We start from the raw sequence: 16,899 nt of genomic DNA on the forward strand, positions 1-16,899 counted from the left end.
AGACTGCAGGTTTCGTTCCGCTTCTTTGACGACAGTTTTTAGTTTCTTGAGTAGAATTTGTACCTAGGAACAAAAGTTTAAAAATAGAGTCTGCAAATTGCTGCACGCTTGCGGTTTAATGTACTGCACGCTCGCGATTTGAAATTTGTTTGCTTAATCCTTGCGTGGGAAAATCTTTAAGAGGAAGCCCTTTTCGCAGTAAGTAGCCGGGCTGTAAAGATGTAAAGAACTGTGCTCTGGAGCTATGAACAGTGACTGCTCGTTTCTTGCGATTACAGGAGGCCATTGTGGCTCAGACTCAAAAGATAGAAGCAGATCAGTCGATTGTGTTCCTTTGCTTAGTTGTGATAGGGATATAAGCGCTCATAAATCAGCATTCACGCTGAGTGACGTCGATAATGAAGTGGACCTAATCTTGTCAAGGGCGTCCATCTTTTCTACTCCAGCAAACATATCTCAACTGCTGATATGTCCTGCACATCGTGCAGCGCTTGGTATCGGATGGAGACGTTCAGCCAATGAGAGATGCAGAATACCCGTCATATTATCGCATCATAGTGATGACGTCGTCAAGAAACCTAAAGCGGAGAGAGGGCTCAGTAAAGCTGACTCTCAGCTCGTGCTGAAGGAAAGTGGTACTTTCCTTCCTGTGGGATCAGGTGAAATTGAAACCTTCTGCTTTAATATTTAGTTGAGTTTTATATTTCTGTTATTTCTACAACCGAGCATTTATTTTCCATTCTCAATATCTCCTACTAATATGGGGTGCGGCTGCCAAGTAGGTTTATTTAATTCAACATACTTACTTGAGAGATGCCAGCCATTTACGAATTGATTACCCTTCCTTGTTCCAGGGGTGTGCCCAAAATGCAGAAAAATGCTTTGTACTTTGAAACCTAAGAGGGAGTTGCAGCCGCAAGTGACTGTGGACGAGAGTGAGTTCTCACTTTCACAGATAGGAAACTTGAGTCTGGTAAGCAACGCTGGATATGTCACTGATAAGTACAGTGGTCATGGGTAATCAGTGGCAACAACAAGCAACCCCGCAGAAATATATTGTGTCTTTTGCGGGTTTACACCAACAAGCTGTACCAGAGTTTTTTTAACTCCTACTTTTTTGGGAGTTAATTAATGTTAGGGCCATTTATACGGAAGAAAATATGACGCGTCTTAATTTCTTCCGTATGAAATATCCTAATTGACGGAAAGGCACAGTAGAGATATTTTACCTGATTCTTAACCGTCTAGGAAGAGTTTGCCTCGATTACCCAAAACCCGGAATATGGATTTTGGATACTGATTTCAGACAGAAAAGTGATTTCTAGTATAAATTTGACAATTTGAGAAACAAGACATTGCGTGCTAGATGAGAGCTTACACTTGAACGCAGCAGATAAAGAGCGCATCTGGTAACTACGTACCTTTATTTTTGTCATAGAATGCGGAGACAAGCACCACTACCTTCAGGAGTCCTGTCGCTGAGAGCACCCCAACAAGGTTCAATACTACGGACTCCACATTCAGAACTCCAGCAGAAAGCGCTCCAGATAAACCTCTCGACAAGCTTAATGCATTCCTAGGAAGTAGAGATATAAGTCCAGTGAGAAGTGTTATGACGAGGCAGTGGGAGGATGCGAGTGAACGAACCACACGTCGCCACGTGCGCAAGGCGCGACAGGCGGTTACTGCCGTCCTCGATGAAATTGCCCCTAATCAGCTGCATCATTTGTGGAAGGCCATTGCTTCAAAGCCTTTAGAGCCCCAAAACTCAAGTGAAGAGGATGATTATGTCGACAATGTGCTGATGGAGGCATTGACGGAGTGCTACGTAAACGCTAATAGATGGGACACTAAACGGCAAATCTTGTCCATAATGGCAGACAAAGTCTCATATCGCACCCTGTTGAGATGGATCCCCAACTTATCAAGATATCGCTTTACTGTTGCTAGAAAGCACATCCTTGCCCAGGGCAGAGGAGTTCCAGAAGTCCCTCAGCAACGAACAAGAATGGCGGTATCACAGGCAAAACTGGACCACTTTCTGGATTTTATTACAAGTCCACTAATTATTCAAGACCTGCCGTTCGGCGAAAAAAACATAAAGCTCTCGTCAAAACAAGTCATTACAGTGCCGAATGTCGTCCGTCTCATGATACCAGAATCCATAGTAACACAGTACCAAACATATGCTGAAGAATGTGGGCTCACGCCATTAAGTCGCAGTACATTGCTGAGAATCTTATCGGTGTGTTCTGCCTCTGTCCGCAAGTCACTGCAGGGACTAGATTACATCAGTGCAACAGGTTTTTACCTCTTTTTATTAGCATGTGTCCTTCCTTGTACATGGGAATATGCTTTTATCCAGAAGGCGTGTCAGAGTAATTAGGTAGACCTAGGGTGATGACTTGAAATCAAGGGTTTCGGGCTGAAGTCCCACTGAATACCTTTATCTGGAGTTGTTTATCTGTAAACCCGATCTCCTCTGTAACGCTTGTAAATAGCCAATTGACAGACCCTCTCCCAATTGTTGGTTTTCACATGACGTGATAAAAAAACTGAAATTCATAACTAAACACGATTTTGCGTTTTATCTCAATCAGATAAAAGAAAATATAAATTTCTATCGGCTTGCTTGTTTTCAGCAGGATAGCATTCTTTGTTTTGAAAATAGAGCAGTTTGAATTTTAGATTTTTGCACAGTGCGTGACAGAAGGATTGCTGCTCTAAACATGTCACGTACATGAAAACATCGATTTGCCGCGTGTTTTTTTAGGTCTGATCAGCTAACATGTAATAGAAGCGTCTATGTCAGTGCGTGAAAGTTCAGCAGAGAGAAGAAAGGCTTTCAAATAGCCAAGGTAAACTCCAGATGTTTTTGCTGGTATCCGGCCCGCCATGTTGGTGCCCCTCAGATGAGGAACCAATATGGCGTCCCATGCTAAACTCTTTAATTTTCCGTGGTACATTTTCTCGAATAACTCGATTATAAGATATCGCAAAGCTCTGTGGCGTTCACACGTTGTTTATGTATCACTCTTCTACAACATATCATTTTCTTGACTTTATCTATTCAATGGCTGAGAATTTAATTTTTTTACTTGCCGACGATATGTGAGGTGAAAACCACCAATTGGGGTTCTTAGTCCTGTTATGTTGTGTGTAAAGTATTTCTTTACCTCTGTTTTATCGTCCCCGAGAAACCCCTCACGGGGAGAGGCCAATAAAGTATTTAGTTATTCGAATCTGTTTAATCAAACTAAGCAATTATGATCATCAACGTTTATTAGGTGCCCAGGCTTTTGACGACTTGATTACGTCTTTGGAGACGCTGGGAGATGTTAAAGGAATGACGTGGGTGAAAGAGCAAACGGACCTTCTCAAATCAGCAAAACGTTACCTCAAGAGTGATTATAAGGTAATGTCGCGATATCTAGGCTTTGAGATTGTGCTAGCACAATTCTGGCATAATTTGCCACTACGAGTACAGCTTTTTTTGTATGGAGTATTTCTAAAAAAAGTGCAGCCGGCATAATTAACATTTTATGTTTGTTTTGGAGCAATGTCCTTCTCTTATATGGCGGAGCAAGAGCATACTGACCATTTCAAACACCCGCGATGTTGCTATGTGGCTTTGAAGATGATTGCTTGTACAGAGACATACACATGCGCAGCAAGACGGGAAGAACAAAATCCTTTCATGACCAATCTCGTCCCCAGATCCCGCGCGCGTTTTAGGCCAGTGGAGGCCACACGCCCACCGGCTCTAGGCTAATCAAAACCCCGATGCCAAGATCTGGCTTCCGGTTTAAAGGCAGATACTGCTGACCATCGTACAATTTCAGAAAAAAAAAACCTGCTAGTTAGCCCATCTCTCAAAACGAATATCATGAAATTTTGAATAGTCTACAGAGGGGCAATTATATGGAACCTTTTACCAGGAGTGCTGCAACGCAGTATCCCTAGAGAGTTTTATTAAAAGGATTCACATGTCGAATACGATTGAAGATACTGATTTTAACAACCTGTACAGAAAGAATTTTTTGATGTTTTGATCGTTTCGTTATCGAAACACCTGCGACATTGTTTAGAAGATCTTATCTAAAAGTGCTTTGAGAATTTTTTTAAGTGTTTTAGTCTAGACTTTAGCGTTGTTAACTTATCTTAGTCGAATCATTTGTGAAATTGTATATCCTCTTTTATCAGCTACCTTGGTACGCTTTTTATGCACGACCCCTCAAGCTACCTAGCTTTAACCCTCATCGTGTTTAATTAAATAAAGGTTTTGATTGAATGAGAACGCAGCCTCGGGAAAGAGTTTGTGTCGTGACGGAATCGGCGTAACTCAGAGGTCCTTGTTTCACGTTCGCCTGAGCAAGGGTAACTCGAGCTCTGGGAACGAAATTTCTTTTAAAGCCCCAAAATAAGGCATTCCCTAATTTTTTTTTTATCACGCCAGAATTTTTGGGCATGCTACCAATATTGCAATACAAGCGCCTTTTTAAAGATTATTTGGAACTATTACTGATGTTATGAAAGACTAGGTTACCTGTCCGAGACAATAACTAATAAGGCAGCAATTTGTACATATATTCTGCACTTAAAAAGGGTTAAACATAGCTTTAATCATGGGAAAGTAAAGCTAGACTTAAGGATTTGTAAGTCCTTTGGAATTTCTAATTTGTTTGTTTGAAATCATTGTTGAACAGGTACACATTTCCAAAGAATCATGCATCCCCGACCATTGTAGGCCTTACGCCCTCAGCGATCCCAACGATCCTGAGTTTCAAGCGAAATGTAGTCACAAGCATCTTGACCTATGCGATCGCTGCAATAATCTCAAGACCGTGCTAAACAACATCGACGAGGCTATCTCGCAAATGCCGGCCAACAATGCTGACGTTATTGAGGAACTGGCATTCGTGACTAGCCAAGCGAAACAAGCTATACATGCATGGAAAGCGCACATTCTGAGAAACGTTAACCAGGACGAAGCACGCACCGATGCCCTTGAAATGCTAGAGGAAACATCAGTACTTCTGGTTCAAGACTGGGCCATGAAGTTTCTTCCCAGGAAATACAGAGAAAGCCAAACCGATTGGTTTGGAAAACGAGGAATCTCGTGGCACATTACAGTGGCGATCCATAGGGCTGCACTCGACCAAGAATTCCATACAATGACATTCGTTCACGTATTTCAGAGCTGCAATCAGGATAGTTGCACCGTTCTCTCCATCATGAAGGATGTGGTATCAAAACTGAAGAAAGAGCTCCCAAATCTGGAATCTGTCTACTACCGTCAAGATAACGCTGGGTGTTATCACTGTGGGGCGTCTATCGCAGGGGCAAGCCTAATTGGCAAAGACACTGGTGTGTTTGTTCGACGCATGGATTTCTCAGATCCGCAAGGTGGTAAAGGCGCTTGCGATCGAAAGGCGGCCTCTATCAAATCGCATATGAAAATCCACCTGAATACGGGCAATAACATCGAGACTGGGCGGGAAATGGTAGCTGCAATGTTGTCTTCTGGTGGAATACCTGGTGTCAATGCAACATTAGCAATCCCTCCAACATTCCCTCGACCAGTAAGTGCCAAACTGGAGGGTGTTAGTGCTATTTCCAACATCGAGTATACAAAAGACCACTTACGGGTGTGGAGGGCGTATGGGATCGGGCCTGGAAAAATAGTTCCGTTATCCAAAACGGGCATAGGAAATGAGATGACCATCCCCGATCTCAGTGACGACATCGCTGAATCTGATCAGCTGTCTGACGCACACTTCATACCAACGAAGGGAAAGACCCGTCATCCCAAAGAGAGTTCACTACAGCAATGTCAGGAGACAGCAGATGAATTGAGCTGTCTGTACTCATGCCCTGAAGAAGGATGTATGAAAACATATCAGCGTTTCTCAGCCCTTCAACACCACCTGGACTGCGGTAGACACACGCGTGCGCTTGAACACGAGACCCTATTAGACAAGGCAGCGCATGGATATTCAGACAGGTTACAGGGACAATCAGGAGGTTTCCCAGAACTACCACCAGCAGCACTTCCTAACAGTGGAGCACAACCGAGCTTACCGATGGGCTGGGCCCTAAAATCAAGTCAAGGTCGGAGAACAAAACGCTTTACAGATAAACAGAAAAACTACTTGTTCACTAAGTTCTCTATCGGAGAGGCTACCGGCCAGAAAGCTGATCCTGCGTTAGTAGCTAAGGCTATGATGACTGCAAGGAATTTTGACGGAGAGCGGTTGTTTACAAGTTCCGAGTTCCTGACAAGCCAACAGGTTGCAAGCTACTTTTCAAGGTTAGCTTCCAAACGCACTCTAAATGACCACGAGCGCGAGAAGGAGGACAGTGACATGGACATAAATCAGAGAGAAGCAGCAGAGAATGAGGATGCTTTTAGTGGTTTACGAAGCGATATTCTTGGGCAATTAGCAATCTCCCATCCCATATACTATGACTGTTATAACTTGTGTGAATTGATCAAGAACGGGAAGATTTCAAATTTCGCTATACCTGTTCTCCAAGACATTTGCAGGCACTTTGAGATTCCTTTAGCTGACATAACAAAGCGAAGAAAGGCCCCGTATATTGACAGGATTGTGGCTTACTGCAAAGATTGCCCCTGCCATAGTGATGCATAAAGTTTGCACGTGTTAATTTTGAGACGTTTCAGGTAGCTCATTGTTCTTATGAGTTCAGTAAAATACCGTTAAGGTTTTCCTTTGGGACCATGGGCCTTGCCTGTGTAGAGTTGCTACAGTATGTTAGATGTATTCTTTTAAAATAACAAGAGACAGATTTTTTAAATCGTCTTGCAAGAAAGAATTGTGTACATGTGCATGGAATAAAATCAATCCCAACGTGTGATCCGCAAAAGCCCATGACCTATAAACCCTATTTTTCCTACCCCTCCCTCGGTATAGAATTAGTGTCACGCAATGAAACATGACACCGCAATTGGTGTGTTACCACTCGTCTTCTGTGAAATAGTTCTGTCAATTCTGGTATAATAACTGATCAGAACTTGAAAGTAAGCAAAAATGGTTCTTCAAGTTTCACTGACGGCCTTCTGCGGATATCTTGCACTTCACGGACAGTAATTTAGAAGATTTTGCGTGCGAATTCCACGTGCCCATCCAGTCGTAACTTTTATAAAGTAAATACAATGTAGCTCAAGTCGGTCAACGTTTTTCTATCGCAGTCGCCACAATCTATTTTCCTTGAATATACCTTCAAACACACAAGAAGCTCTGCAAAGACCTTAAGCAAAGGTACGTTGTGGTTATCTTGCTTTGTTTTGAAATTACATGCAAGTTTTCAGTGCGGTGGAAAATAAATCTCAGCGAGAAGAGAATCGCGGGGAGCAATTTGTTTACTCCAAGATGCGATTTTTTAGAAGATTTTCTCGAACTTTACGTCGCTCGTACAAAGCGTAGATAAAATTACCCAAGACGAATTTTACTTATGTTTTAGAATATCATCTCATTTGCCTACAGCTGGAATTTCAGACAGAATCAGCTTGTGCCACATGGCTAAATACTTCCTCGCGTTTCCAGGATAAAATTGTATTTCGCGTAGCGGGAAGTACAAAGTCGTTCTAAATATTGAAAGCTTTCTTTTCAGATCGTGGTAAGAACTGAAATTTTCCTGCAAAGTATTTACTTAAGGCCACTTCAATCTATTCATGATTACAGAGTTTGAATAAAAATTACTTTGTTCGTACGCGAAGCAAGTTTTCGGACCAGCCAATTTTGCTTGTAGCTTTTCGTGTCTTTGAGACCGCCGACAGCCAAAATAAATTTTCTTAAATTTTTGAAAATTCCGGCGGGATTTCGAAAAACGAACTACACCATGTTTATTAAGATGATAATACCTACCAACAAACCAAAGCGCATTGAAAATTAAATTTTGAGCGTGACCGAGAATTTTTGATTTTGCTCGATATTAATGGACATTCGCTCTTAAGTACGTAGAAAGAACGTGGTCTAGGTTACATTGCCAACGCTGTTACAAACAATCTATCCGAGAGACATAGATACCTATTAACTGCTGCTGTTCTGAATTACGAGTCAGTTAGTGAAGTCCAAGTGAAATAATTTCAATAATAAAATAAGTGAATCCTAATTATTTCTAACTAGTACAATTATGATTACCAACAGGATGATTAACTTTAATAGTAGCGAATCCCAATAAATAACAAAGGGAAAAGCAAACATTAGGGGATAATAAATATACCTTCTCTGTGGCGTGCTAATTAGTGAGTTATGGGATGCTACCTTCCAAAAGAGTAAATCGCCTGAAAAATGGCTCATAACAAGAACGATTTAGTAGATAACATAAAAGAAAAGAGTTAGTAGATAACATAAAAGGAAAGAGTTAGTAGATAACATAAAAAGAAAAGGTTTAGTTGCTAGGAAAGTTTTAGTAGATAACATAAAAAGAAAAGAGTTAGTAGATAACATAAAAAGAAAATATTTGGTAGATTACATAAAAGAAAGGATTTATTAGATAACATAAAAACAAAAGAGTTAGTAGATAACATTAAAAGAAAAGATTTGGTAGATAACATAAAAAGGAAAGATTTAGTAGCTAGGAAAGATTTAGTAGATAACATAAAAAGAAAAGATGTGGTAGATAAAATAAAAAGGAAAGATTTAGTAGATAACATTAAAAGAAAAGATGTGGCAGATAACATTAAAAGAAAAGATTAAGTAGATAACATAAAAAGAAAAGATTTAGTAGATAACATTAAAAGAAAATATTTAGTTGCTAGGAAAGTTTTAGTAGATAACATTAAAAGAAAAGATTTAGTAGCTAGGAAAGATTTAGTAGATAGCATAAAAAGAAAAGATTTAGTAGCTAGGGAAGATTTAGTAGGTAACATGAAAAGAAAAGATTTAATAGATAACATTAAAAGAAAAGATAAAGATTTGGTAGATAACATAAAAAGGAAAGATTTAGTAGCTAGGAAAGATTTAATAGATAACACAAAAAGAAAAGATTTGGTAGATAACATTAAAAGAAACGATGTAGTAGATAACATTAAAGAAAAGATTTAGTAGTTAGCATAAAAAGAATAGATTTGGCAGATAACATAAAAGAAAAGACTTGAGTAGATGAAAAAAGAAACGTTTAGTAGCTAGGAAATATTTAGTAGATAACATAACAGGAACAGATTTAGTAGATAGCATGAAAAGAAAAGCTTTAGTAGGTAAAATAAAAAAAGGAAAAGATTCAGTAGATGAATTCAGTAAGTTCGTTGATTCACGTTATTTATCAACTAAAGTGAATATTGATTCGTTTATACATAGGTCAGACTGCACCCTTAATGTTGCCTAGGAAACGATACGGTGTAGAAGAGAAAATAGGGACCTCGGCAGAGACAACGACGACACCAACGAAAGTGAAACTTAAAAATTACATTAGTGTTTTCTGAAAAAAAAAAAAAAAAAAAAAAAAAACCTCGTGATGTTGTGTAATGTGGCCGGACTATAGGAGCTAACTTTGTGCGAGCGGTTTTAAAGTTCAGAAAGAGAAAACAAAATTAATCGTCAAGACATGCCTTCACGTTCTCCATAAAACTTTAAATTTGGTCATTTTACGGTGTTGTTTTGCAGAGGAAGGCAAAGAAATGTACCGAAGTGTATTATGCACGTTCAAAGTTTTTTTCTAATTAAAGCTATTGTTTTTCTGACGTTGTCGTTGACGTCGTCGTCGTCGCTACTCAAGCTCCCCATTAATAGATAACTTAGGTAGCCATTTGCTCATTGTAGGTGTTTGTTTACCCTTAAGCAACAATATAAAATAAGGAAAGTTTTGACTTATTTCTTGATACGTATTTAGTGATTTGTAGACTGATAGAAACAAGACGGTACAAAACATATTGCCGTGAGTGATTAGTAGTTAAACATCCAATGAAGCTGCTTTTTTGTAGCGAGCCACTGTGACTACCTTCAGAAACGGACGCTAAATGAGGTTTATGGCTAGGGAGATTTGCTTAGGAAACGTACGTACAAGGGGCACAAATGCGCCAATACGTATGTTTCCTACAGAAACGGAGGGAGAACTTACTAGAAGCATAATTGCATATGAAACTGATAGTGTTAATGGACTCATTTTGTTTCCAGCCGTTGGAATTGGATATACTTGTTATACAGGAAAATGTTTCAATCCACCAAAAGAGGCTGAACGGATTGTCCGTGTTATGAATTTGCCCGTCATATAAAGGGGGAGTTTACATGTTCATTTGCTCTTACTGGGAGCAAGTTAACTATCCGTAATATCCGGCCCGCCTGGCATACAGAGGTGTCCGCATTATGTGAGGTTTTCAAGGCAGAGGCTCTACTGTAGGAATTAATAAGCATTTAACAGTTCGTGAAGACCGTGTTAATAACTTGATTAAACAGCTCAGGTTCGTATGAAATTCCAACCTACATGTCATTTGCAACCGTGGCGGAACAATTGGGTTTTTGTAATTCAGTATCTGATCATCTATCCGTTTATTGGCTGGATTACATTTGAAATGCCTCTTAGAAACCCTATTTTGGCGTTTGTTGCGTTGCCAAGCATGTTTGTTGGAGCGTGTACAAAAGGCTCATTTAAGTGTTTTAAGATAAAATTGGTAATATAATTGTAGAAACTTAAAAAAAAAAAAGATAACGTTTGTCCAGTTACCAAGCATGCTTGCCGGAGCGTGTACAAAAGGCTCCATTAATGCTTTTGAGACAACATTTGGTAATATAACTGTAGAAATTAAAGAAGGAAACGTTTGCCCAGTTATCATGCATGCTTGCTGGAGCGTATACAAAAAGCTCCATTAATACTTTGTAGTTAACATTTGGTAATATAGCTGTAGAAATTAAAGAAGGAAACGTTTGCCCAGTTACCATGCATGCTTGCTGGAGCGTATACAAAAAGCTCCATCAATACTTTTTAGGTAACATTTGGTAATATAACTGTAGAACTTAAAAAAAGAAAACGTTTGTCCAGTTACCATGCATGCTTGTTGGAGCGTGTACAAAAGGCTCCATTAATGCTTTTTACATAACATTTGGTAATATAACTGTAGAACTAAAAGAAGAAAACGTTTGCCCAGTTACCATGCATGCTTGTTGGAGTGTGTACAAAAGGCTCCATTAATACTTTTTCAAGTAACATTTGGTAATATATCTGAAGGAACTTAAAGAAGATAATTTGTAAAATAAGAGAAGCCTTAAATAAAGCCGGTGAACCTGAAGCTGCAATATTCACATGAAAAGTTTCTGTGTGTAGAGACTGGTTTTGACTTCTCCTTGTCATTTCTTTCAACGCCTTAAAGATGTTCGCAAAATCAGGCGCCTAGTATTCTACCTGTCTCACTAATGTATAAATGTTTGCATAAAATAAGTGCATTTTATGCAATGAATGATAGTATATGTATCAACGATAAGAATGCTGATTTGTTGTAACAGAGGGCACTTTTCTTAATTTTCCTTTCACCGAGGGCAAAACTACTTTCTCCTGATTGGTCGAACAGCGAAAACAATCGTTCCTTATTGGCTAAGCACACCAGGTCTACATTTTTGCTGGTTTCCTCATTTTGTGCCCAAAAACAACGAGTTCTTTGAGGTTCATGGGAGTTCAACTCTTTAATTAAGCCGGATTGTTTGTACCAAAAATACATGGAAATCAAGTGCTGTAGCTAGAAATGAAATTCGTAAAGGTTAAGTTTTTGTGTCTCTTACAAAAAACATCAAAATATTATTTGCGTCAAAGCTAAAAACTTGGATCGGATTGATAGTTGTTTAGCTGAGAAACTGAATTCAGTCGACATGGCGACCAAGTGCTTTCACCTCGTTACTTCTTCTTACAACGAACGATAACCGAGCATAACAGTGTCCTTTAGCTGGGAGGAAGGAGCAGGTCAAATTCACTGGAAGACATTACTCCGGGAGTTCCTTCTTTGGATCCGCCGTTTGCTATTTTTGTCAATCTATCTATATGCGTGTTATTTTCAAGGGGCAGGAAGCTTCACAACGCAGGTGAACAATTAATTGATGCCTCGCCTTAATTTTTATCGTTGTTAGTTTGCTCCTGAATTAAACTTGTATTCTCTTTTAATTACATCTGTGTAATGGTAACTCTTCTCGTCAGTTTTGTTTGTTTTGTACGCTACGAAAAAAAAAATAATTCGTTTGTTTCGGCTTGCTTACGGTGAGTGCTTTACTGACTGTTTTACAAATTCCTTGATGGTTTTAAGAAAATTTTGCCCTCCAAGATTAATCGCAATGATTCCTGGTACATTAAGGATTTATTTTTACTTTTAATTTTAAAGTCTGCCTAAATTGGCCCTGTCGCGCAATTTGGGAAACTTTTAAAATGCGCTTGAAAATTAATCCATAATTCCACTCAGCCTCGTGAGAATAATACTACATGTTATACAAGAGAGTACGGAAAACCATTTCAGTAGAACTGACATTCTCAGCTACAAGATTATGTGAGGGGATGGGTGGGGGGAGGGTTCCAAAAAATGTATTAAAATATTATGTATACTGTAGGTAAATATTGGAATGGGCTAATTGCCCAACAAACGTTCAACAAAAAAAGTTGAACAGATGTTTGGTAAATGTTCGATTCTGAAGCTTAAATAACTCTTAATTTAACTTTCCTTCAAACAAATGAATAAACTGACCACTCCACGCACTTTGCTGGAAATGGGCATATTCTGCTTCCGATTCCACGATCGCTTCTTTTCTTCGTGAGCTGGTGATTTTGAAAATGGATACGGGGCTTGGGTCCGTGGTCAAATTAACTCTACCCGATGTGGTACACTCAGTTTCATGTACAGCATTTACCCCATCCCCACAGCGACATCTCGGCCAGCTCTATTATTATAAGCGACCGATGGCGAGGCGACACGTCGGGATATCCGACAGACAACAAAATCTTAATACTCTGTGAGTTTTTCTCGAGGTACAAAACATGTCATAAAAGGTGAAGCGACCACTCGAAAATGACCGTGATATCTCCGTTTTATGAAGGAAATAACAGTGATTTCAAAGAATGCCCGTAACGGTAAAATAGTATCCAAACGCACAAGAATACACCAGAGGTGAGTCAGTTTTATTTATTTTATTGAATGACAGTCAAATTTAGCGTTATTTAAACTTCAGAATCAACAGTATTTTATTTCTCATACAAAGTCTTATAACGAGTTTAAATTCCCAAAGGCTGCTTGTAACCCAATACCGCTTGCACCCAAAAGATCATCGTCCCACTAGTAATTAATTATTAAACGCTCTCCAGTAATGACGCGAGCTTGGGCCGCCTATGCTGTCACTTACTCGATGGTCGTCTTCCTATCATCACTTCATCCTAGCCTTCCACGCAGTCGTTTTTAGAGGACTCGTATTACCTCCACCCCACAAGGAGGTAATACGATCCCCTAAAACACGACTGCGTGGAAGGCTACACTTCACCCTTGTGATGAATTCCCTTACAAGAGCATAGTTCAATTAAGAGCAGTTTCGTGTCCCAAAAAAATATTTAAAATAGTTAACTCAGTCAATGTTGCTCCTTTTGAGATCTAAATAAACGTCAAGAAAAGGAGAACACAGGAAAACCACTCCTTGTACGTTGCTTGGCAGTGATCTTTAAGAGCGTGATTAAGCTCTGTGTGTGTTATAACTGCATGGGAGCCGGGCGGTGCGAACGAAACTGCCCCGAAACAAATTGTCCAAAAATTAGTTTATCCACAAATATTTTTCCTATCAAAACGATTGAAATATATTTGTCGAGCTTTAAACATGGAAATGAGACAAGAAAGTCCACAAGGCTTCCGATACTTCACTGGTTTATTCGTTTGTCTTGGTTTTCACAACTTTCACTAAATTGGTTCCATTGCGATTGATAATGGAGCTCTGCGCGGCGCGCCATAGCCAAGAGAAATTGGTAAACCCATCAATGCGAGCCGTACAACCGTACGTCCGTACGCAGCAATACAGGAAAACTCAAGTGTGTGAAGCTGCGTTGTTTTAAGAAAATTTTGCACTCTATAATAAACACGGAATCGCGATGAGTCCTCGTACAATTAAGGATTAATTTGCGAAAACTTTTAAAATACGCGTGAAAATTAATCCTTAATTCTACTCGGCTTCATGCAATTACATATACATATTAGCTTTCTCACACACTGACTTATCAAAGCTATTTTGATACAAAACTATATTAATCCCGTTTACTTAACTAAGAGAACTGGTCATAACAAGTTTGCTCGAAGATCCACCCTGTCTGGAGTAGGGGCTATAGAACACACTACCTATTCGGTGAACATTACCAACACAATTTTATTGGCTTTCAAATTTGAGTTGACACAGAAATATTTAGCTAGCAAGAGTCACGATTGCTAGATAAACAAGAAAAGTGAGGTTCTAATCTCGTCGTTATTTTTACTGCTAAATAGAGGAGTGGCTACGCAAAAAAGAGACCATCTTTTGAGGTTGAGAAAGGGGAGTGCAGGCAGAGGCCACCATTTATTTTGGGGTTTGGTCTTCCCTAATGCTGTTCTTATCTTATCCGCAATTTTAAACGTGAGTCATCCAAACTAATCATATAATTTCAACAATGCACAGCCTCCAACAACTTAAAATTCAACACCAATTCCGCTTATTCGAATTATTTTTGTTTCCCTTCTGAGTTGAAGTCAACGGGATTCTACTTTGACTCGAAAGGTTGCTATGAGGAATTTTCATTAATCATGCTGTGTTTAAGCTCAATGTGAACGCCGCCAAAATTGTTGCCTCCAGCAAAATCGTTGTTGACTGTGAGCATTCTTTTTTTTCCCAGGGATGGTTAAGTGGAGCGCGCCCATGGAAAAAAAAAAAAAAAAAGCGTCGCCTCGTGGGAAGCAATTTTCACGCTGGCTCGCTTTACTATCCCCAAGAAAAAGCAAGGGTCTACTCGCAAATTAAATCATCGAGCTAAATTGCCTGATCACAAAGCATTCAACCAACATACGTTGGTCCAGCATAATGGGGAGCAGAGTGCTAAGCATTCTTACATGGAAAGGCACTCAAATGTTTGAACATTTAGCTGGGGTTTCAAACACACTAACGACAATTATTTATTTATTTCCGCAAGTATATGTTATATCGAGGAAAATCGAGAGAATCTTTTTTGCAGTACAATGTTGACTCGTAGGTAATTTTGGCTCGTGTTTCTGAAGCGTAAATGAGTCTTACTCAGAATAAACCCAACCAGCAATACGTCTCCTGCTACTGGCTATTCGTCTCAAGTACCATTGGTTGACCAGAAAAAAAAAAAAAAAAAAAAGAAGAAAAGAAAAGAAAAGTCCGGCTTACGACGAGACACTATAATTTTCAAACAAAGCCTAAATTTGAAGATAACTATTGCCCATGAAGATCCGTAAGAAAGGCAAGTTCTGATAACGTAATGTGAAAACAAGCAGTGTAGAATGTCGGCTACTTAGCTTACATACAAACTCTCCTTTTCTAAAGTTGCTCGCAAAGATGTTAACTCGCCCAAAATGTCAAAATATACCCGTATAAAAGAAGTACCTGTTTTTAAATAAACAGATGCAATAATGCGTCTTGTATGCAATAATAGTGACTTGTATGTAAAATTGGAGCAATGGCATGGGCGACTTAACTCCACTAAGTAAGAATTCCCATGTAGGAGAAGTAACCGGTTACTATGTCTTGTCGGCAATGTTGAATAGCCTTTCCTAAATGTAAACTACAAAATGAATCCTATTTAAATGGTAATCCTAGAGTAAAAGACATTTTTCTGGTTTGGCCGGTTTGCTCCCTGGATTTCTGGGTACTGTTCTTTGAAACAACGATGGCTGAATTCGCTGGATCTGTTACATCATCAGCTGGAATGATTGCTCGACGTTCAGGCCAGTCTAAAGAAAGCACAAAACAAATGTTAGAGCAGCGGCAGTAGTAAGATGTAGAAAACTGTAGCACTGGTTACTGTTGAGTTCGGAAAAGTACCAAGACCACAGGCATAAACACAACATGATTTAATACGACCGATTCATACCGCATGCACAAATCAATGCACAACAACTCCCTGATCGCTATCGCCGGTCAGCGGTCAGTTAGGACTTCATGTTACTACATCTTCCTTTTTTTTTTAACTTAACTAAATGTCAATAAGCACATCAGTTCCACAGTCATAAATAAATACTAATCTTAGCATTGTTCAATAAGTCTTTCTGGTCTTCTAAGAGCTCCTCTAGGTCTAAGGCGAGTCAGCAGCGGTTTTAGGCTGTCTGGGCTTATTTACTGCTGGTTGGTCCTCAGGGACAGGCAGTTCTCCGAAGTCTTCTTGCCCCTCTGGGCTCATCTCTCTTGTTGGTGGTGCTTCGTGACTCTCAAAGCCCTCATTCTGGGGTGAGGCTGGAGGTCTTCCATCAAGAACTCTTCGTGTCATCCTCCGGTTCCTTCTCACTTGTCCATTTGAGGTCTGTATGACTACGGACCTTGGAGATTCGTGTTGCGTAATAACTGTCCCTTCTGCTTTCAGGTCAGGGATCCAAACGCGGTCACCAGATGACAGCTCCTCTCCCTCTACTACTCTGTGCCTCCGGTCATAATCGAACTTCATTTTTGCTCGGTATTCCTTCTCTTTTCTTCTGACGTGATCATAGTTAGGGGTCTCTGGCTTCAGCTTATCTGGGTGACAGGGGACTCTAGTGCGTAGTTTCCGACCCATGCTTAATTGTGCTGGAGAGTAACTGTGATGCAACAGAGTATCTCTGTAATTCAGGAGAGCCAAGTATTCGTCACTACTCTTATTTAAGACCATCTTCATAGTTTGGACTGCCCTCTCCACTTCTCCATTGGCCTGGGGATATCTCGGAGAAGAGGTTATGTGCTGAAACTG

The 16,899-nt window shown here is 39.7% G+C and overlaps 1 protein-coding gene across 1 annotated transcript; it reads left to right on the plus strand.

Annotated features, from left to right (window-relative positions):
• The first annotated feature begins 68 nt into the window (after positions 1 to 68).
• LOC146459290 (uncharacterized) lies at positions 69 to 6,718 on the plus strand. Its single transcript, XM_085089691.1, has 5 exons — positions 69 to 659; positions 855 to 973; positions 1,439 to 2,303; positions 3,288 to 3,415; positions 4,707 to 6,718. The coding sequence occupies exons 1-5, from the start codon at positions 245 to 247 to the stop codon at positions 6,651 to 6,653; spliced, it is 3,474 nt and encodes a 1,157-aa protein (XP_084945817.1). The 5' UTR covers positions 69 to 244; the 3' UTR covers positions 6,654 to 6,718.
• Positions 6,719 to 16,899: the final 10,181 nt, after the last annotated feature.

Source organism: Pavona decussata, unplaced genomic scaffold (assembly GCF_977016875.1).
Source record: "Pavona decussata unplaced genomic scaffold, jaPavDecu1.1 SCAFFOLD_221, whole genome shotgun sequence".
Lineage (NCBI taxonomy): Eukaryota > Metazoa > Cnidaria > Anthozoa > Scleractinia > Agariciidae > Pavona > Pavona decussata.